Here is a 23473-nt window from a genome sequence, read left to right on the forward strand (position 1 = left end):
CCAGGGCGAGCCCGCTACGCGGGTCTCCGAGTAGCGCAGGCGCCTTCCAGCCTCCGCGCTTGCGCACTCGGCGACCTCCCGCCCGCACCATGAAGGTACTCCGGCGGGCTTGGCGGCACCGGGTGGTGCTGGCCCTGAGCGGCCTGGCGTTTTGCAGCACCACGCTGTTGTATTTGGCGCGCTGTGCATCCGAGGGCGAGACGCCCGCAGCCGCCGGAGCCGCTCAGCCCCGCGCTAAGGCCTTCCTGGCGGTGCTAGTGGCTAGTGCGCCCCGCGCTGTGGAGCGTCGCAGCGTCGTGCGCAGCACGTGGCTGGCACAGGGGAGGCGCGGCGGCCCCAAGGACGTGTGGGCGCGCTTTGCTGTGGGCACCAGCGGCCTGGGCTCAGAGGAGCGGCGCACGCTGGAGCTCGAGCAAGCACAGCACGGGGACCTGTTGCTGCTGCCCTCCCTGCGCGACGCCTACGAGAACCTCACGGCCAAGGTCCTGGCCATGTTGACTTGGCTGGACGAGCACGTAGACTTCGAGTTCGTGCTCAAGGCGGATGACGACTCCTTTGCGCGCCTGGACGCCCTACTGGCAGAGCTACGCGCACGTGAGCCTGCACGCCGCCGTCGCCTCTACTGGGGCTTCTTTTCTGGGCGCGGGCGAGTCAAGCCCGGAGGTCGCTGGCGAGAAGCTGCCTGGCAACTCTGCGACTACTACCTGCCCTATGCTCTGGGCGGTGGGTACATCCTGTCATCGGACCTGGTGCATTACCTGCGCCTCAGCCGGGAATACCTGCGTGCATGGCACAGTGAAGATGTATCGCTGGGTGCTTGGCTGGCACCCGTGGATGTGCAGCGGGAACACGACCCGCGCTTCGACACAGAGTACAAATCACGGGGCTGCAGCAATCAGTACCTGGTGACACACAAACAGAGCCCGGAGGACATGCTGGAGAAGCAACAGATGCTGCTTCATGAGGGCCGATTGTGCAAGCAAGAGGTGCAATTGCGCCTCTCCTATGTCTATGATTGGTCAGCACCACCCTCCCAGTGCTGCCAGCGCAAGGAGGGCATTCCCTGATGTCACTGCATGTGCTAGGGCCTCTCCGGACCCAGGTCAAGCTGCCTGGACAGTCTCGCCAATTGTCTGGGGTGAGCCTGGTTAATACAATTACTGTTGAGGCCTTGGGACCTCAGTTCATTTACGGATGGCCAGAGGCAGCTAACAACATCTAGTCCGTTCCTTGGAGGGTATGCTCATTCGTGGTCTTGTGTAAGGCCTGCCCAGGGGCATCTTGTATGGGTTTGTACATTGCATCTGCACCCCACACACACCCCAGTGTAATGCCACCTATCAGCCGTCTGGGGTGTGAGGGCAGGGGGCCTTTGCCCTTGATGAGTTTATGGTACTGCATTCCGTCCCTACTTACGATGTGCAGCTCACTGCGCTTTTTCGCAGACTGTTGGATTCATCTGTGTATTGCCATCAAAGTGTTACTTGCCAAAATTGTCATTGTATCGTTTGGACAAAGATCCATTCTGTTGTGTCTCCTGTTATGTACAAGTCTGAGATTTGACTTGATTTTCAAGTCAGCTAGCTTAGAGAGTATTTTGTCTCTGAAGATAGTTTGGTAAATGTAATTCAGTTTCCTTGAAAACTATTTATAAATATTGTAAATTTGTGTAGATAAGATTTTTAAGTTGAAAGCTTAACTTGTGTGGTGGTGCACAACTTTAATCCCAGCACTCAGGAGGCAGAGGCAGTTAGGTCTCTGAGTTCAAGGCCAGCCTGCTCTGCGGAGAGAGTTCCAGGACAGTCAGGCCTACACAGAAAAACCCTGTCTCAACCTCCACACCACCCCCCAAAAATAATTTGAGTTTGTGCAAGTCTTAATTTTTTTAACTTTTTAAGAAAAATACTTTAATGTCAAAACTTGTATCTGTGTATTAATCTATCGACACCCTGAGTGGCCAACCAGTTGCTGGACATATTTAAAACATAGAAAATTATTTCAACTGTCCATTTCTCTTTCAGGTCTCCTAATAAGTCCCTTTGTTTTTGTTTTTCTGAATAGACCACTTTTAAGGCTTTTCAGAGAGCATGAGCTTATGACTTTAAGGCACTTGGCAACTAGGATGTCCACACAAAGTTTGTCTTTCAAATATGCTTGGTTTGTTCACACAAACATTCCTAACAATATCTAAGTTAAGGCAGAAGCAGGTGGATCTCTGGGAGTTCAAGGCCAATTTGGTCTGCCTATTGAGGAAACCTGTCTCAAAAAAGAAAAGAAAGACAAAAACCCAGACGTCTCACCAAGCTGGGACCAGTTGTTTGGGCAGAAATGCTGCTGCAGGTTCCACTGAGGAATCTCCAGTGAATATATTACTGAAGCGTGCGTGCTTGACCACTGCCCACTGTGCCGTCCCGTCCTTCACTTGTGATAGACAAAGGATGGCACCAGTCAAAGTCCAGGAGATCCTTGAGAGTGTAAGCCGATGGCCAGCACTAACAGGCAGGCTTGAGGGGCCAAGCATCAGTGGTCACTGAGGCCAGGACCACAAAGAGAGTCTTGAGTCCTCTTGGTGTCAACACGAACTATAGAAGCCTCTTACAGGAACAGTGCGATCCTAGAGACCATTTCCAGACTTCTGATTTTTGTATAATTTCACTGGGTAGCCGCTTTGGACTAAGGGGTCATTGGCATACCATCCCCACCTTGGGGTTAGCTCATTAGCATACCACGACCTGAATTAGGCTTGTATGTGGACTGCCAGGGGGCTTGTGATGGAGGAAGGTCATTGGTTAAATAAAAAGAAACTGCTTGGCCCTCATTGGTTAGAAGATAGGTGGGAGGAGTAAACAGAACAGAACGCTGGGAGGAAGACGAAGTGAGCTCAGACTCCACAGCTCTCCTCTCGGGAGCAGACGCCTCAGAGAGACGCCATGCTCCCAGCTCCCAGCTCCCAGGCAGACACATGCGATGAAGCTCTGACCCAGGATGGACATAGGCTAGAATCTTCCCGGTAAGCGCACCTAGGGGCGCAACACAGATGATTAGAAATGGGCTAAATTAATATGTGAGAATTAGCCTAGAAGAGGCTAGATAGAAATGGGCCAAGCAATGATTAAATACAGTTTGTGTGTTGTTATTTCGGGCATAAGCTAGCCATGTGGGCAGCCGGAGTGCTGGGGACGCAGCCCCGCCACTCTTATTTACTACAAATGGCGCCCGACGTGATGGACTAAACCCACTTAAAAAACCTGAGAAGGCTTAAAAATAAGGGAGACAGAGTTTAACACAGATTTTTGCTGTTTGTTGGTGGCGTGCTGTAGAGAGATTTCCTGATTCGGCAACAGTAGCAGAAAAAACGCTGTGTCATTTTAAAGCGCGACTTCCTGGGGCTGTGCCGCCATTGCGATCTCTGTCTGGCTCCTGCGGGAGACAGAGCTTTTGAATAGAGCATTTGGAGTAAAGTGCTACAATTTTTTTGATGGCAACTAGACTCGCTGTGTTCTCCGGTCTGCTATGCTTGTTAGAGGCTCTCATCTAAGAGAGACTTCCTGACTCAGCTTTAGCTGCAAAGATTGCAGCTCTTTTAAGAGGTCCTGCCACGAAACACTTAAACAATGTTGACGAAAAGCTGAACGCATGCTTTTTGGTTTTAAGCCATAGCAGGAAAAAAGCTGAGCCATTTAAAAATGCCGGCTTTCTGGGCTGTCCTGCCAGGGCAAACTCTGACTCTTTTTTTTTTTTAAATATTTGTATGCTTTATTTAACTTTATTTTATGTGCATTGGTGTGAAGGTGTCAGATCCCCTGCAACTGGATCTTCGGACAGTTGTGAGCTGCCATGTGGGTGCTGGGAATTGAACCCGGGTGCTCTGGAAGAGCAGTCAGTGCTCTTAACCACTGAGCCATATCTCCAGCCCCAAACTCTGACTCTTTTACGCAGGCGGTTTGTGCGGTTTGCAAGGACAGGCTGCTGAAGCTCGCTTGCTGGCAGGGACCTTGAAATGCCATAGATTTGTGGCAGTAAACATGGCTACAGCCAGTACCTCAGCCATGAGGCTGGAAAGCTGAGGAATGGACTGGATCTAGCTGGCAAAGCCAAGGCTTTAGTCCTACTGAGATTGCTTGGTAAATTAAAGACTCATGTGATCAGGAAAACAGAGAGAGATACAGTAAAGAGAGCGTCAAAGACAAACAAAAATTTTAAATGATTTACAGCGTGTTAAAAATATATACAGACTAAAAGTTGAAGTTCTTAAAGTAAAAAACAAAAAAAAAAAAGGAAGAGAGTTGTTGTGTGTGGTAGTACACACCTTTAATCCCAACACTTGGGAGGCAGAGGGAGATTGACCTCTGTGACTTCAAGGTGTGGTAGCACATGCCTTTAATCCCAGTGCCTAGAAGGCAGAGACAAACAGATCTCTGTGAGTTCAAGGTGTAGTAGCGTACACCTTTAATCCCAATGCCTGGGAGGCAGAGACAGGCAGATCTCTGAGAGTTTAAGGACAGCCTGGTCTACAGAGTTATTCCAGGTCAAAGATACAGAGAACCTGTCTCAAAAAGCAAAAAAATAAAAGTAAAAATAAACAAAATAGAGGTTAAAATAAAGCGCACAAAGATGGAAAATACACAGAGAATTTTGATACTGTATGCTATTATGCTCTCTTTGAATTATTTGAATGCTGAGAAAAGAGCAACAGCTGCTAAAAGATATTTGTTTATAAATGCTGCTGAACTAATCCAACATAGATACTTTGAAAATGCCTTGACTTTGAAATTTGGATCTAAGGACATGATGCTTTGGAAAGGAGTTTCTTATTTTGTTTTCACAGAGGATGAGACCCTGTTCATTTCTTCTGTTCCGATTTGGTATGATGGACCACACCCTCCTGAAGGGTTGGTGTGAACACCTTCAGAAAATTGCTTCGCTCAACTCCCAACTGAGATGAAACTAGCACACAGGTTATACCATGAAAGACCTAATTAACGATGCCCCCATTCAGCAGGAAGCAGTTTGGAGAGAAATAACTGCGCCCATATTCCCAAAAAATGTTTATAAATGTTCTTTTACATTTAAAGGGGGATATGATATAGGTATGAATAATTTGCATTAGTATAGATTTTGCTTTATTGATAGAGATTTAAAGTCAATTTTGTTATATGTATAAGTGTTTCTGATATTGATTAAGGTATTGTGATTGTGTAGTTCATTATTAAAATGTAATGTATATTCAGGAAATATAGGTTGTTGATGGATAATCATAAATAATAGTCAAGTTTGTAGTCATGTTACTTAATATTTTCTAGATGTGCATAGATATATTTTAGATAGACATTCTTCATATTTTTCAAAGATTATAGAATATGGCATTTTAAATGTTTTAATAACTTAGGACCTTTCATGACAATGAGACACTCTACTCCTGGCAGCACAATCTACTTCAAGAGGAAGATGGGCATCGAAGAGGCTCGTTATGGAGTTTGATAGCCATTTGGGCAAGAAACTGCTCTTGCCTGGACTATTGCATAAACTGGACACAGAGAACCCACAGAGAGAGGACTACTGAACTTGCCTAAGGTGAGATGATCTTTCGGGGTTCCTGATTCATGAAAGAGTCTGCGAGACATTCTGCAGGACACAACAGATAGTGACTGAACTGACTTTGAATTTTCCTGCTTTATGGAAATGTCTGCTGGATAGCATGGGCCTGAAGGCTAAAGATGGATGCCCCAACGGTACAGAGGAACTTTGGGTGACTGTCCAGGCAGTGAGATGTCTCTGTCATTTCTAGAGTTTTAAAAGTTGCTTTTTTCTTGTTTGCTTAGGTAGTATTCTATCTTTCTGGAGTCTTTGACGGAGTTAAGAATAGTTAGTTATAGTTATAGTTTTCCTTAGTTATGATAAAGATTATTGTAACTTTTACTTGATAACTGTTTTGTTATATGTAATTTTGCTATGTTAAAGTTAAAGCCTTTTTTTTTTTTTGTTTAAACCGAAAAAGGGGAAATGATGGAGGAAGGTCATTGGTTAAATAAAAAGAAACTGCTTGGCCCTCATTGGTTAGAAGATAGGTGGGAGGAGTAAACAGAACAGAACGCTGGGAGGAAGACGAAGTGAGCTCAGACTCCACAGCTTTCCTCTCGGGAGCAGACGCCTCAGAGAGACGCCATGCTCCCAGCTCCCAGCTCCCAGGCAGACGCACGCCATGAAGCTCTGACCCAGGATGGACATAGGCTAGAATCTTCCCGGTAAGCGCACCTAGGGGCGCAACATAGATGATTAGAAATGGGCTAAATTAATATGTGAGAATTAGCCTAGAAGAGGCTAGATAGAAATGGGCCAAGCAATGATTAAATACAGTTTGTGTGTTGTTATTTCGGGCATAAGCTAGCCAGGCCGCTGGGGTGTTGGGAACGCAGCCCCGCCGCCCGTATTACTACAGGCTTGCTTCTGAGGCCTGGGTCTTATCAAAGCTATCTGGTGGCAAACTCAAACATATTATTTCAAGCTCCTATCTTTATAGTATGGGATCAAGTTTTGTGGCCTGTAAGGGTCAGATTAGGAGGCCTAAAACACTTTCTGTAGTGATCCTGAAGAAGGGATGAGCTGGCCTGTCTAGACATTGTTCTTGTCTGTGAGATGCAATGGGGCTTAAAGGGGTCATGCCCTCTGTGGCAGCATGAATAAGACTGACCCACAAAGGTCCATAGGGAGTGGCACTATGAGGAGTTGTGGCCTTGTTGGAGAAGGTGTGACTTTGTTGGAGGAGGTGTGTCACCGGGGGGGGGGGGGGTGGAGGGGGGGAAGGACTTTGAGATTTCAGGAGCTCAAGCCAGTTCACTTCCTGCTGCCTGCAGATCAAGATGTAGAACTCTCAGCTACCTCTCCAGCACCCTGTCTGCCTGCATGCCACCATGCTTCCTGTCATGATGACAATGGACTAAACCTCTTAACTGTAAGCCAGCTCCAATTAAATGTTTTCCTTTATAAGAGTTGGTGTGGCCATGATGTCTCTTCACAGCAGTAAAACCCCTAAGACATCCTCACAAGACTGGTGGCTTCCTAGAGATGATGATAGCAGGACCAAGACTCATACCAACCATTTTCTCATGGGATGTTTCACCTGAACTTGGAATTGCTTGAGGATTTGTTAAATCTCTGTCCTTCAGATGAAGAGATGAGCTTGAAGGGCCATGAAGAGACTGAACAACACGGAGGGCCATGTGGCCATAGGTGACCAGGACCCAAGCTAAGTGCTCCAGACGACTGCACAGAAAACATGGCACAGGTCCCAAAATAAAGGGTAAAAGTCTATAGACTCTATGTAGGCTGTAGAGATAATTCAGTCAATAAAGTGCTTTCCACATAATTATGAAAACCAGAGTTTGACCTCTACCCCTAGCACTCATGTAAAAAGCCAGGTGTAGCTGTGGGCTTGTAACCCGATATGAGGGGAGGCAGAAATAAGAATGCTCCTGAGTCTTACTGGCCAGCCAGGCTACAAGTGATCCCTGGGTACCAGTATCAGACCCTCTCTCAAAACCAAAACAAGGTAGGCAGCTCCTGAGAAATACTCAAAGTTGACCTCTCTCTAGGCTCCATACGTATGTGCACAAGCATGCGCACACACACACAAATACTCATTTTTTGCTAACCCTTCAGGGTGTTGTGTGATACTAGTCCAAGAACATAGACATCACTATGTCCATTAGGCACCACGAGGAAACATGAAAGAGATGAGCCCATGGAACAGCAAAGCCTTTAATAAATATCCACACAAGTGTGGTCGCTGATCCATCAGGGCTGTAGAACAAGGACTCTTGTTTCTCCTGGAAGCCCCGGGCAGGAGCAGAAGCAGAGTTTCTAAGCACAAAACCATGAACAGACCCAGAAATACAATTATCACATGTACTCACTCGTAAGTAGATTTTAAACATAAAGCAAAGAAAACCAGCCCACAAGTCACAATCCCAGATAACCTAGACAGCAATGAGGACTCCAAGAGAGACATACATGGATCTAATCTACATGGGAAGTAGAAAAAGACGGGGAGCATGGGGACTTTGGGAGAACATTGAAGCGGGGTGGGGGGAGGCAAGAAGGGGAGCAGAGAAAAATGTAGAGCTCAATAAATATCAATTAAAAAAAAACCATGAACACCTATTGCCAACTCATAGTTACAATTTTCCACTGGTCAGGATTCAAAGATTAGGGGCTTTCCCTGTGTCTTCCGTCATTGTCAACTGACACAGAATGTAAGCTTTTTAGTCCAGCCAATCAGATTCATTTGTTCTTTCTGTTGTCAGGAACAGATACAATGTTTTAGAGAACTAAGCATGCATGATAACTACTTCTGTTGCGTAAGGAGTTGGTCAGTTATTGGAGACTTCCTGCTCTACTATAAAACATAGAGGTAGTTTAACAAGTTGGAGAGCTCCTTTTCCAAGCATAGTTAAGTTGGTCTAAGAGCTGCCACCACCTCCTGACCACCAACTCAGTTGGTCTCTGCCTCTTTATCTCCTTTAGGTGACTCAGCCTGTCTGAGACAGTTTTTCTACATTCCTTATAACTTGCATATGCTTGGGGAATGTAAGTGTTACAGCTCTAAGGGGAAAGGCTTCCCCAATGGAAGTGTTATAGCTCTGCTCAGGCAAGAGGAAGGTTTCCCCACCACAAGTGTTATAGCTCTGCTGGGAAAGGTATCCTGAATCAGGAGCCTAGAAATACCACTAAGTCATTCTGCACAACAAACTTCACACAAGAGATTTATTTGGAGGGAAAAACACAGGAGGGTGGCTGCCTCTGCTTGGATGAGCCAAAGATGATTTTTGTTTTATGTTTGAACAGGTAAAATATACACCACCTGTCTTTTAGTTTTTCTAGTTTATTTCTTTATGTTTATTTTTTAGGGAGTCACCACCAATTAAATCTGATCTCTGTTAATCTGGAAAGAACCCATAGCCTTTCATTTTCTGTGGAAACAAAAGCATAACCTCTGTCCCAACACAACACATTTTCTGACTTCCATTTTGAAGTTAAGACATTTTTGAAATATATAGGTTGGTTTAATTTAGCAGTTTCCATATCCAATGTCTCTCCACAGCTATTGTTTTTTGTACATAGCATTTAAAATTTTAAAGTTAATAAGGCACCATATAGGATCCAGACTCCATGTGTATATTCCCATCCTTATGTGGCTTATTCTTTTTATATTACTTTATTTGTTCTTTAAAGACTTTGCTCTATTATTTATAAACTATTTACTTTCTATGACTGTTTATACCCATTTTTTTCTTTCTTACATCTGTGCACATTTTTTAAACACACTAACCTGTTTAGAGGGTTTTTTTTTTCCAACTGGATCAGGCTTTACTGTGCATCAGTAAGCTTTCCTGTCTGCATGAGAAAAACCTTAAATCCACCATGTGGCTTAGCTCTTGGTGCACTGGAGACTCACGCACCCAGGCAGCTTCCAGGAGATGTATTTCTGTATCAGAGCCGGCATGAAAAACAGAAGACTAGGAAGTCACATTGGGCTCCGTTTTTGTGTGTTTAGAATCTTTTAAAAGATTTCTCAGGTCTTATGTGGATATATGTTGCTGGATGTTGGTTGCTATTTGTAAGAAGATTTTTCTGTCCCACCTGCCAGCTCCCAAATAACCACACAGAGACTTATTATTAATTATGAAAGCTTGATCTAGCTGGGCGGTGGTGGTGCACGCCTTTAATCCCAGCACTCGAGAGGCAGAGGCAGGCGGATCTCTGTGAGTTCGAGGCCAGTCTGGTCTACAAGAGCTAGTTCCAGGACAGGCTCCAAAGCTACAGAGAAACCCTGTCTTGGTGGGGGGGGGGGGAACTCGGTCTATAGCTTAGGCTTCTTCCTCCCTTTCTCCCTTCCTTCCTACCTTTTTTCCTTCTTCCTCCCTTTCTTCCTTTCCTTCTTTCCTTCTTTCTTCCTTTCTTTCTTTCATCTATCCATGTTTCTTTATTCTTCTCTCTTCAATCCACCATTTCTCATTGTTCCCACCCTTACCAATATTTCCAGTTATATATATCCTATTTTGGAAGTGTCTTTTTTATTGTTTTTATTGAGCTATACATTTTTCTGCACTTCCCTCCCTTCATCCCCTCTCCCCTTCTACCCTCTCTCATAGTTCACATGCTCCGAATTTACTCAGAAGATTTTGTCTTTTTCTCCTTCTTATTTAGATCTTAGGGCCTTCTTTGTTGTCTAGGTTCTCTGGGGTTGTGGATTGTAAGTTAGTTTTTCTTATATTTTGTCTTTCTGGGTCTGAGTTACCTCATTCAATATGGTTTTTTTTCTACATCTATCCACTTACCAGCAAATTTCGAGATGTCATTATTTTTTACCTCTGAGTAATACTCCACTGTGTAAATTTATCCATTCTTTGGTTTAGGGGCATCTAGGTTCTGGCTATTACAAATAATGCTGTTTATGAACATAGTTGAGCACATACCCTTGTGGTATAAATGAGCTTCCTTTGGGTATATACCCAAAAATGGCATTGCTGGGTCTTGAGGTAGATTGTTTCCTAATTTTCTGAGAAATCACCATACTGATTTTCAAAAGGGCTGTACAAGTTTGCATTCCCACCGGCAATGCAGGAATGTTCCCCTTACCTCACATCCTCTCCAGCATAAGCTGTCATTAGTGTTTTTCATCTTGGCCATTCTGACAGATGTAAGATGGAATCTCAGAGTTGTTCTGATTTGCATTTCTCCGATAAGGGTGCTGAACATTTTCTTAGGTGTCTTTCAGCCATTTGAGATTCATCCGTTGAGAGTTCTTTTTTTAGGTCTGTACCCCATTTTTTATTGGATTATTTGTTCTTTTGATGTCAAGTTTCTCCAGTTCTTTGTATATTGGAGATCAGTCCTCTGATGTGGGGTTGATGAAGATCTTTTCCATTCTGTAGGCTGTTAGGCTTGCTTCTAACTAGCGCTTATAACTTAAGTTAGCCTATTTCTATTATTTTACTTTCTGCCTTGTAGCTTTATTACCTTTACTCTGAACTGCTCATGCTGCTTTCCTGCTCCCTCTGTGTCTGGCTGGTGACTTCTTCTCCCCAGTGTCCTATGTGCCTAAAATTCTGTAATTGGCCATTTTTATTAAACCATTTTTATTAAACCAATCAGAAGGCACCTTGACAAAGACACATCTTCACAGTGTACAAAAAGCTTAACCAATTTCCTTGCTGTAAGTCCCTTGAGGCATGAAAGTGGCCAGGCCACTCCCCTGAGGATCTTCAATCACTAGGTTCTACCCACAGAACACTCTAACTGCTCTAACAGCCAGACCCAGCCCCCACCCTACAGAGTAAAAAGTCCAAGCTCGGGACTTGAAATCCCACCATTTCCTGCTCTGGAAAGACCCCACACAGAAGAAATTCTATATAAACCCTGTCTTCTGCTCAGCTCTCCACTGCTTTTCACCCATGCAGAGGCAATCACTTTCCTGGGTTTTTCCCTCCCAATAAATCTCTTGTGTGAGGATTGTTGTGCAGTGTGATTTTTGTGGTATTCCTTGACTTTCTAGTCCCAGGATACCTTTCCCCTCAGAGCTGTAACACTTACACTTGCAGGGTGCAATGTTTCATCTCCTTTCAGAACATTCTGTGTTTTAAAGAGCTCCCCTCAAATTGAATGTTATAAATCAGAGGAAACTGTTTAAGTGTTGCAGATCAGATGAAAAGGTATTCTGGCAGTTGGGAGCCAAGGAATACCACAAAGTCATTATATGCAAGCATCACAGTACAGCTCTGTTTTGGAGAAAGTTTCCACAATACAAGTGTAACAACAACTCTGCTCCAGCGGGGAAAGGTTTTCCCAGAGAAAGTGTTACAGCTCTGCTCCACTGTTGTTACAGCTGGACTCTGCCCTGGCAAAAATGCCACACTTCACAACAAACCTCAATCAAGAGACTTATTAGGAGGGAAAAATACAGGAGGGTAGCTGCCTTTGCTAGCGTGAGAAGCAGCAGCAAACTGAATACAGAATACTTAACCACTGAGCTCTTAACCACTGAGCCATCTCTCCAGCCCAACATGCTCAATTTTCAGTGATGACAACTTCTACCACTGCGCAAACAAATGATCCAAAACACTTTTATATCTAAACTTGCTCTTTCTTCCTCTATTTCTTCTTATTTACACTTGTCTGGGGTAACTCTTACATACAGATGTTTATCGTCCAAGAGGGACCCCCCCCCCCACCTCTAACCAACAGCCTGTCCTAACAGGGCCTGGAAATTGCCCAGTATCAAGTTGGATGCATGGTACCAATGAGAGGTAAAGAGCAGAGTAGCAAAATGCAGATTAATAGAAACAGGTTAATTTAAATTACAAGAGCTAGTTGAAAATAAGTCTAAGCTAAGGTCAAGTTTTCATAATTAATAATAATTCTCTGTGTCATTATTTGGAGGTTCAAAGAAAATCTGACAAGAAAGCTTGTTACATTTGGTGTCCAATGTGGAGGCCTGGTTCATATATCCAAACTTAGGGTCTGAGAAAGCTGAACAAAGCCCCAGGCATGGAGTCTGCTGCTTCTGGCATAGAGGTGTGACTCCTTTAAGAGGCCCAGCTGTGCATCTGAACACTTGAATGGCACACTATTAGACAGAATGGGAGATTAGTTAGAAACACCTGCCTCAGCATAGGCTCAGAACCTTCCCAGAGCTGGGGCAGATATACGTGGCTCCAGGCCAGGGCCTGTAGGCATAAGACTCAGCTCTCACAGACCTGAAGAGGTTGGAGCCATGTGCTAAGTGGAGCCACAAGCAAAAAGTCAGGTCCAGACTGAGAAAACCTCTGAACAGGTACAGTGTGCTTGAAAATGTGCTTAGATGCTGAAGAAAGACAAGAAAATGGGTGTAGATAGTCAAAGAAAAGTAAATAAATAGTTTGAAAAAATGAAGTCTTTAAAGAGAGAAAGAATACAGTAGTGTAAGGAAAATAACTCATGTACACTTGGGAAATATTATAATGCAGGCTGTCTGGATCCTATATAGTGATTTGTTGACTGAATTTTTTAATGCAGCTGCTGAGAGATATTGGATTATGGAAAAAACTACTAAATTAAGCTAGCCTATACATTTTAAGGATGTCTTAAGAGTGGAAGTCAGGAAATGTGTTGGGGGAGGGGTCATGCTTTTGTTTCTACAGGAAACAAAAAGCTATGTATTTCTTCATAATTAATAAGGAATAGATTTGACCAGGGGAGACCTCCTGAAAATCTTGGCTGCAGATATAAAGAAAGAAACAAAGAAAGACTACAAGACAGGTGACACACACATATGTACACATCTGATCCCTCTACTGTGGGAACAGCTCTGAGACTGGAGGAGACATGATAAATCTTGTTAGCTACAGAATCCTCATGATTTATAATTACATCCCACCTTTTCATATGGCATGGCTTGAGATTTATATTACAATCTGGTTATACAGTCCAAACTTATAAAGTTGACAGATGTCTTTTACCTGCTCAAGCATAGAAAAGAGAACCATCTTTAGCTTATTTGTGCACACCAGAGATTCCATACTCGTGTTAAAGCAGATGTTACCTTTAAAAGGGTTCATGTTTTCAGAACAAAAGGACCAGACATCAATGAAGACAGGACAAGTAGCACTGATGATCCAGCCTCTCAGAATGCCTCTGTTGCAAGCTGTTAGATGAGATGGTCCAGCCTCATAGACTTCTTGATTTAGGACTTCAGGAAAGCTCTGCACTTTCCCATCACACCAAGACGGGACAACAGTTAGCTCTCCCAGGACTTGACCATTATCTTAATGTCCCCTAAAGATGCTGTCACCTCCAGACAACAGGAAGTAATTTTAAGAACACAATGTCCACATTCTCAAGAGGTGGGGTGGGTGGAATTCGGTCATACAGAATATGGTCTCCGTCAGTTCTATAGATAGGTCTGCTCCTGGAAGCACCAATTCTTCTCTCTCTCTCTCTCTCTCTCTCTCTCTCTCTCTCTCTTTAAAAAAAAAGCTATTGTTATAAAGTATTTAAGATAATTAAAAAATATAGTTTAGTAGTTAGTCATCTATAACAATCAAACTTGTAGTCATGTTAGGTATTTTTCAGGGTCAAACAGATATATTTTAGATAGGTAGATGATCTTCAAATACTTCAGAGACATACAGAATATGGCATTTATGATGTTTTCATAACATAAGGCTTTTCATGACAGTGAGACAGGTCTGCTCCTGGCAGCACCAATCTACTTCAAAATAAAAAAAAAGATGGGCATCGTAGAACCTCTATATGGAGTTTACGTTCACCATGGCAAAGTTAGCCTCTGGGCAAGAAACTTCCCTTGCCTCAACTGCTGAGAGTATGTGTGTAAACTGGACAAAAGAAGGCAACCAAACTTTGCCAAGAAAAGATAGGACAGTTCTTCAAAATTCCTGCTTCACAGAAAAGTCTGTCAGATATCCTAGGTCAGTAGGCTACGGATGGATGCCCCAATGTTGCAGAGGAACCTTAGGTGACTGTCCAAGCAGTTAGCTGTCTCTGTCAGTTCTATAGTTAGGAAAATTGTTTGCTTTGCACTTCCTGTTTACTCAGGTAATATCATATCCTTATCAGGTCTTTGATGGGAGTGAAGACTAGATGTTTATACCATGTTCTTTGTTACCAAATTCAGAAAAGAAACTTACAAGAGAGATGTTTATAAGGTTGAGAAACATAAAAGCTTAAATTGTTTATCTTAGAAAATGTTTTAGGGTCTAAAATGAAATTTTTAGGTTGGTAATACAAGTTATGATATAAAGTGATTTAGGTGTAAAACTCTGGGCTCACCAAGACAGGATAGATAATAGTTTCTCTGAATTTGCCAAATATAAGGAGATTGGACATTGTAAATGTAATCCTTACTTGCTAATTGTTCTTATTGTATACGGTTCTACTGTTAGAGTTAAAACCTTTCCTTTTTATTTAAACAAAAAGGGGAAAATGTTGTGGGATATTCATACACTGTGAAGATGTGTCATTGTGTTTGGCTTACTAAAAGATGAACAGCCAATAGCTAGGCAGGAGAGATTAGCTGGGACTTCCAGGCAGAGAGAGAAACTGAGATGATGAATCCAGGTGCATGGATTTTGCCCACAAGATGCAGAACAAGTTGGATAAATGGTATTGATGAGAGGTAAAAAGCCACATAGCAAAATATAGATTAATAGAAAGAGGTTAATTTAAGTTATAAGAACTAGTTGAAAACTAGGCTAAGCTAGGTTCAAGCTTTCATAATTAGTAGTAATTCTCCGTGTCATTATTTGGCAGGCCAAAGAAAATCCAATGAGTTTTAGAGATGGGGATTGGTGGAATTTCAAGTTCTAAGTTTGGGCTTTTTTTACTCTGTAGGGTGAGGGCTGGGTTTGGCCATTAGAGTAGCTAAGAATGTTCTGTGGTTAGAGGACCTCAGGGGAGGGGCCTGGCCACTTGTTTGCTTTATGGGGCTTACAGTGCCTTCTCCACCTGAGAGCCCAGTTCATTCAACACCAGCATTTCTACGTCTCTATCTTTACTTCATTCCTTCTCTCCATTCCTAGCCAGGTCCAGTCCCTGGACCAGAGCAAGGATTTGCCATTCCTTCTTGAGCTGGTAAGACAAGGGAAGTTGAGAAAGGAGGTGAAATAACAGGACGTTAAAAGGAAGGTAAGTGGTGCCAGGGAAACTTCCAGGAATCCGGCTAAGACCCCGAGGAATAGTGGAGAGGGTGCCTGAACTGGCCATCTACCATAATCAGATTGGTGACCACCCTAATTGTCACCACAGACCCGTTATCAAGTAACTGATGGAAGCAGAGGAAGAGATGCATAGCCAAGCACTGGGCCGAGCTCTGGGAGTCCTCCTGAAAAAAGGAAGGAGGGATTGTGCAACCCGGGGGGGGGGGTCAAGGAACCCACAAAGACAGCTGACCTAAGATCATGGGAACACATGGACTCTGAACCAACAGTTAGGGAGCCTGTATAGGACCAACCTAGGCCCTCTACATGTGTATGACAGTTGTGTAGCTTGGTCTGTTTGTAAGCAGTGAGATCAGGACCTGTCCCTGGCACTTAGCTGGCTTTTGGGAACCTTATTCTCCATGCTGCATCTCCTTGCCCCGCCTTTATGGAGGGAGAGGGGCTCAGTCCTACCTCAACTTGATAAGCCATGCTATGTTCAAGCCCATGGGAGGCCTGCCCCTTTCTGAATAGGGACAGGAGGAATGGGTGGATGGAGAGGTGGGTAGATGGGAGTCACGGGGAGCAGATGGGAGGAGAGGAGGGAGAGTAAACTGGATGTATGTAAAATAAAGGGGAAATGCTAATTTTAAAAAGGAGGTGAAATATTCCACCCTGCAACAAAGACAGGGAATGTTCTAAGGGGAAGTAAACACTTCATCCTGCAGGGAACTCTGGGAAGCTCAGGATGAGAAGAACTCAAGGGTTTCAGGAAGTTTCTGAAACTGACTAGATTCAGTTGGCTCCTCTCTTGCCAAGCAAGCATAAGGAGCAAGGATGCTGACCTCTAAAGATACCTTTAAAGAAGCTGAGCTACCTGGAAGAGTCGCAAATCAAATGGCCTGAAAGGAACACTAACTTGTTGAGCTACCTGCATGCTGTGGAGTGTACTCCAGGTTCCCAGCTTGTTACGCATGCTAGAAGAGGCTTTCAGTGATGCAGCGCCTTTGATCCATTTCTGCTCCAGTAAATAACCCCAATGAAACCCACTGGTTCATCAAGCTGGACTTTGGTGGTATCCTTCCTTCTATCTGGGTGAATAAACATTCACTTACATCTTCCCAGGAAGTGCCACACAATACCAGGCTTGGACATTCTTCACCCTTAGGTGAACACAGAGCTTTTGAGAAGTCAGAGCTTCTGTCATGTGTCTCCTTCTTTCTGGGACTCTTTTGCCCTGGCAGCCCATTTTCTGGAGAAAACTACCTTCCCTGCGTCTCACTTTCAGCTCTGTCCCTCAAATGCTCACCAGTTCCTGGCTCTGACATCTCTCAGTCACCATCACCCCCTGCTACATCGTACATCCTACTGAAATAATCATTCCTGGATCCCTGCCTGTCTTACTTAGGGTCAGTACTGCTTTGATGAAACACCATGACCAAAAAGCAAGTTGAAGATAAAGTAGTTTGGGCTGGAGAGATGGCTCAGCGGTTAAGAGCATTGCCTGCTCTTCCAAAGGTCCTGGGTTCAATTCCCAGCAACCACATGGTGGCTCACAACCATCTGTAATGAGGTCTGGTGCCCTCTTCTGGCCTGCAGGCATACACACAGACAGAACATTGTATACATAATAAATAAATAAATAAATAAATAAATAAATAAATAAATAGAAGATAAAGTAGTTTGAATGATAATGGCCTCATAGGATCATAAGGACTAATTATCGGGAGGCTTGGCCTTTTTGGAACATGTTACTGGAGGAAGTGTGTCACTGGGGGCAGGCTTTGAGGACTCAGAAGTTCCAGCCAGTCTCTTCCTGCTGCCTTGGATTCCAGATGTAGAACTCTCAGCTACCTCTCCAGCAACATGCACACCTGCATGTCATCATGTTTCCCATCACAATGACAATGGACTAAACCTCTGAACTGTAAGCCAGCCCCGATTAAATGTTTTCCTTTGTAAGAGTTGCCTTGTCATAGTGTCTCTTCATAGCAATTGAAACCCCAAGGCAGGGAGGAGAAGGTTTATCTGGCTTACACTTCCTTAACCCTATTCATCATCAGAGGAAGTCGAAACAGGAACTCAAACAGGACAGGAATCTGGAAGCAGGAGGTGGTAGAGGCCATGGAGGGGAGATGCTTACTGGCTTGCTCCCATGGCTTGCTCAGCCTGCTTCCTTATAAAATCCAGGACCACCAGTCCAGGGATGGCATCACCCACAATGGGCTGGGCCCTCCTCCATCAATCACTAATTAAGAAAATGCCTTACAGCCTGATCTTACGGAAGCAACGTCTCAACTGAAGTTCCCTCCTTTTCAGTGACTCTAACTTGTGTGAAGCTGACATCAAACTAGCTAGCACACTATCTCATCATAGACACGCTCTAGGGTTGCTCCCATGGGTCTCCCACATACACATACCCCTTGAAATTCCCCGTGGCAGGTGAGGGAGGCATGAAAATGAGTGGCTAGAACCAGAGTCCTTAGGGGAAGCAAGGGATGGCAAGTGTCAAAGTACCCAGAAGATCTGGCCCATCTGAGCCTCATCCATGGCTCATCTCCTAGCTCGCCTCAGGCCCCTGCATAAGGTGTGACCATCAACAAGACTTGTAGTGTGGCCTTAGCAGTATTCCTGTGGACTATAGTACCCTTCTCTGATGGGGTTATAAAGGAAAAATACTGTTTTGGGCCTTTCCAACAACACTGTGTCGCTCACCTCAGCCAAACTTGCTTTGGTAATGAATGCTGCTCCAGGTTGGGGAGAAGCCAGGAGTTGCGGTGTGTGGCCCTATCAGTCAGCTTCATACTGTAGAATAAATACTTTAGGTAGCCACTGCTTTTCCGAGGCCAGGCCTGGTGCAACAGCAGGCCAAATGAGCCTACATCAAACTCTGCCTTTCCACTGAGCCAGGATCTGACCATGCTCGGTGACCCAAGAAGAAGGAAACCTAAGAGGCAGCTGTTCATTCCTCTGGTGTCTGAGGGTCTCAAGCTGGCCCGGCCTTTACTGTTGGCTGTTCCTACAGCCTCCCACTTCTGATCCTGAGAGGAGATGAGGGATGGCCAGTGACAGCTCGAGTCCCTGTGGTGGTGGCAGGTCACTCTTGCCCCCCAGCATACCAGATGCGCCCTACTCCAGCCCTGGCAGCCCTGCACTAGAGGAAGAATCCTGAACCCCCTGTAAATGCGTTGGAGAGTTGGACATCAGTGTTCCTGTGGCCAGGACAGGCCTAGGGGATGCCACTATGACCTCTGGGCCACTAGGGAGGTGTCTGGAAAGGCCAGGAGGTGATTGGAGCTTTAGGGGATTGAACTGCTTAGGAGAGATACTTCAGTGGCAGAAATGGCTCCAACACTTGGCTTCCTGTTTACTCCAGTTCTGGCTGCCACCTATCACCAGGTCTCAGCAGGGTTGGCTTAGGGATGTGCTGCTGGGCTGGGGCTGCATGCTTGCATGCTGACTATTGCAAAACTGATGTTATCTCCTGGAAGAACCTGTGAGTCACTGCCCCAGAGCAAGGGGCTGTGCCCCAAATTCTCTCAAACAAAGACCCTTTGTCCCTAAACCCTCCCATCCAGGCCCACATGAACAACCACCAGACACACAGGCAGACGTGCCAATAGAGGTAGCCAGCACAGGTAGAATTAAGACTGTTTTCCATCCCTGAGTGTGTTTCTCGGCCCACCTGCCTCAGCTCTCAGAACTAAGCTATGGAAGATCTGGGGCTGGCTGCAGGAGGTCCCTTCAACAAGGCCCTGAAAGAATAGGGCCATAAGGTTTTAGAGCCCACAGTGACCTCAACTGGGAACCCACGGGCAGAATGGCCACACCCAGTCAGTGAGCAGTGGCCCCCATAATCTTGTGTTCTGCTCTAAGATGCAGTCTGCCTTGGATTCTTCAGTTTGTCTGAGACCAATGCTCTGGGGGCAAGACAGAGTCTACACAAGGCTCTCCCAGTGCTACCCAAGGACCTTCTTCCCAGGCCAGGAGTGAGGTGGGAAGCCTCAAACACCAGGGATGTGCTCACAGTAAGCTAGTGTGAGACCCTGAGCAGCCACGCATCCCATCTTGGAATCCCTAGCTGACCACGGCAGAACTAACGCCACTGGGTCTTACCCAATGACCAGATCTATGTTCACTCCTGAGTCTGACCACTTGCCTGGAGAGAGCTCCAGTCATCTGGACACCATCCCCATGCCTACTTGGTAGAGGTCTAGTCGATCTGGCTCCTCCTGGATCCAGGGAAGGAGTACCTCCAGAGAGACTCCCCACATGCCAGCCAGGTGCTCTTGGCTCTCTGCAGAATATATAAACTGGACTGCTTCCAAACTTAGGGGGCCCAGCAGGTGGCAAGTTACCCAAGGGGCCCTTAGAATAGACCTACTCAAAAGCCAAGCCTGCCTGGCTATACATATAAGGTCAGTATGAGCAGGTCTCTTCTGTATGTTGAACCCCCCAAAGCAGAGCACAGGGTGGGTATATGTGGGGACTGGAACCATCAAAGCTATGCAACACCTAAAACATAGGTCCTAGAGGCTAAGCCTTGTTCATGGCCAGAGCCCCTGTCCCTGCCTACCCCTTCCAACTCCTAGCCTGAGATGCACCCTAAGAGGACTCTCCAGCCATCCTGGGCATGAGAACCACATTCTTATTTGTGCTTAAGCCCAGGACAGGGTGCCAAGGATACAAAACAACGTACTTCCAACACCAGAGTGGACACTGATCCTAGGAGGGGCTGGCCAGGTCTAACCCAAGATCAAATTCAGAAAGGTTTCGGATCAAGCACTTCCATGTTGGATATGACTTTCCAGGACAGTCAGGAGCCCTTTGCAGTGGCTCATACCCCAGCTCCAAGTCCCAGCCTGGCAGGCACAAGTGTCAGACTGAGCTTGTGGGAAGTCAGCCTACCAAAGGGGCTAGCAAGGCCAGCCAGCACCTCTAGTTGCTCTAAAACAATGGCTTGGGATCAGGAGCAAACCAAGGCTGCCCAGCACAGCGATGCCCATGCTTTCTTTGTCCTCAGCCAAAGATGGGACGTATCTAGACGCTCGGGCCATTTCATAAACCAGTTCAAAATGGGAGAATGTAGAAAATAAATTACCTTCCCCTGAGCTCTCCCCACTCTTGAGACCCTCAAGATAGCCCCCACCTGAATATCATAGTTGCAGACAGTCTGTCTTCCATAGCATGCCATGCTCAGGCTGGGCAGCCATGCTAGGTTGTCTTCCCTGTATCTCTGAGATATCAGAGCCTAGTACCATGTGAATCTTGAGAAAACCATATGGTACAGCTGGGTACAAGCCTGGCTGCTTGTCTTTTGGGCAGGTTGCATGGGATTTTCTGTCCATGTTGGAGCCTTCCACTAATCCCGAGACACCCACTCACTTGCTCTTGGGCCCCCAGCCGCTGGGGCTCATCTGGAGACAGCACATTCCAAGGAAATTACAGGTAAGTGGCTAATGACCTCCGATTAGGGGCAGGAATGGGGAGAAAGAGCAGACAGACAGACGCAGGTGGAGTCAGGCGCAGAGACAAGGCCCACCCTGATCCTGGCCACCTGCCCAGGCATTGCTCTGTGGAGCTGGCCCCCGATCAGTGTCTCCTCATCTCTCATCTCCATCCGTCTCTTTGTGGGGCCCTAAGTTCCATTCTGTGAGTCTCCATCCTGGGCATCACAGACCCTGCAGCAGCCAACAAGACCAAAGGACAAAGCTGTGAGACCTATACCTTGGGCAGGGAGGCCCTATATGTGGTTCAGGAGAGCCTGTCTGGTGCTGCCCACCATGCTGGGTGGTTGGCTTCGAGCCTCAGTCTGATCTGCACAAGGTAATAGCTGCTATTAGTGGAACAGAGAAATTACAGGCCTAGCCATGCAGAGAAGCAGCCCCTGAAAACCCTAATAATGTAAATGAGATGTTTATGGATCTGCAGAGGGGTGGATATCCAAACCATACTTCTGTCCCATCCCCTTCCTAGTCCCTCCTTTGCCTCTCACAGAACCTTAGCCCTTAGTATCGGTATCTCCACTGACATGCCCTGAAAGGTCACTCTGTGTGCAAACTATCTCCCTGCCATAGTGGATGGAGGCCCTGCTCCTCCTGGGATGAGAATGCATGGATGTCCCAGTCCAACGGGCTGGGGCTCTGGAAGGAAAACTAGAGAGCTCCAGTTCTTGGTCCAGCAGGTAGGCTGCCTAACAAGGTTACAGAGAGCAGGAAAAAAAGAGGGCTCCCGAAACCCGGATATTTCAATCTGACCTGGACTCTCAAGCCTGTCGGGATCTCGGTAATTGGCAAGTGGGAGGACAGTCACTCCTTCCACACTTGGGCTCCTTTCTATTTACTCAATAGACCCTGCTTATGCTCCGTGTGGACCCTAGCAGGCTTTGCACCATCCCCCATCAAAGCAGAAGGCACAGAAGCTAGGTCATGTGAAAAACAGACCTCTCCAGACAGCCCCCGCCCCTGACGCCACATGAGGGTTGGGAGTGAGGGTCTGGAAGAAAGGTGGGGATGGGTCAGTGGCCAAGCCTATTACCACACAGACTGGCGCCACCCACACCACCTCCATGCCTGGCTTGATCTGCCTCACTGCCCAGAAAGACCCCAAGGAAGGGCCCTCCTATGGTACCTCAAGGACAGTCAAGGCCTTGGGTGAGAGATTGCCCACAGACCTGTGAGCAGACTCCCCATATCTCAGCCGTATACTTCCCTTTGGGAGGTCATTCCTCGGCCAGGGAAACTCTCCCCTGCTCAGTCTTGAAGACAGAATGCTGATGGCCTGAGAAGGTTTTGTCTTGAGAAAGTCAGGAGCTGGAAGCACCACCTTCTGATGGCCCAGGTGCCAACTAGAGATGCTATCTTGGAAGCTCAACAGGCTGGGACACCCTGACACTAATTTATATTCTTTGACAGGAGTTTGCCAGAGCCAAAGTAGTGCAGGGATAGAGGGATCTCATTAATCACTGACTCCTACCTTGAGGACTGCAGTGGACAGGCTGCTAGGTCTACCCTGCACACCATCTGTGGGCTCTGATCTTTAGGGAGTGGTGGCCTTCACTGAGTAAAGTGAAAGTGGCAAGAAAGGGAACTCCTGCCTTAGCCTGGACAGGCTTCCCTACCCCAAACTTTGTCTTAATCACACTTGGGTTTGCAGGTGCTCTCCAACGCGGCACACCTAAGAAGTGGGCAGTCTTGTATGCTTATATAGCCTTGCTCCCGTCAGCAACCCCAACAGTTTGTGGGCCCCTCCTCATAGGGTGCAGGCCTCACAAGGCCCTTGTGCTGACTAGTTTTTGGTTTTTTCCTTTTTGTTTTTGTCAACTTGACAAAGGCTAGAGTTAAATAAGAGAATCTCGATTGAGAAAATGTCTCCATAAGATTGGCCCGGCCACAAATGGTGGCACACACCTTTAGTCCCAACACTTGGGAGGCAGAGGCAGGCAGATCTCTCTGAATTTGAGGTCAGCTGGTTCTACACAGAGTTGGGGGCTACACAGAGAAGTCCTGCCTTTAAAAAAAAAAAAAAAGCAGGCTGAGCAAGCCGCGAGGAACAAGTCAACCAGCAGCACTCTTCCTGCCTCAAGTTTCTGCCCCGGCTTCCCTGTGATGGAGTGTGTGGTCTGAGACTTTTATGCTGAAATAGACCCTTTCCTCTTCAACTTTCTTTTGGTTATAGTGTTTCATCACAGTAATCGATGCCCTAAGACAGAAATTGGTACTGTGAGTGATATTCTGTTTGAGAGACCTGACTATGTGTTTTAGGAAAGACTGTGGAAGGAC

At 46.0% G+C, this 23473-nt stretch overlaps 1 protein-coding gene across 1 annotated transcript; it reads left to right on the forward strand.

Moving 5' to 3' along the window:
- Positions 1-52: 52 nt before the first annotated feature.
- On the forward strand, positions 53-1812 carry B3galt6 (beta-1,3-galactosyltransferase 6). The gene has a single exon (XM_041652610.1). The coding sequence runs from the start codon at positions 90-92 to the stop codon at positions 1065-1067; it is 978 nt and encodes a 325-aa protein (XP_041508544.1). The 5' UTR covers positions 53-89; the 3' UTR covers positions 1068-1812.
- Positions 1813-23473: the final 21661 nt, after the last annotated feature.

Source organism: Microtus oregoni, unplaced genomic scaffold (genome assembly GCF_018167655.1).
Source record: "Microtus oregoni isolate MIOR12 unplaced genomic scaffold, Mior012 000005F_ref0000423, whole genome shotgun sequence".
NCBI classification, from domain to species: Eukaryota; Metazoa; Chordata; class Mammalia; order Rodentia; family Cricetidae; genus Microtus; species Microtus oregoni.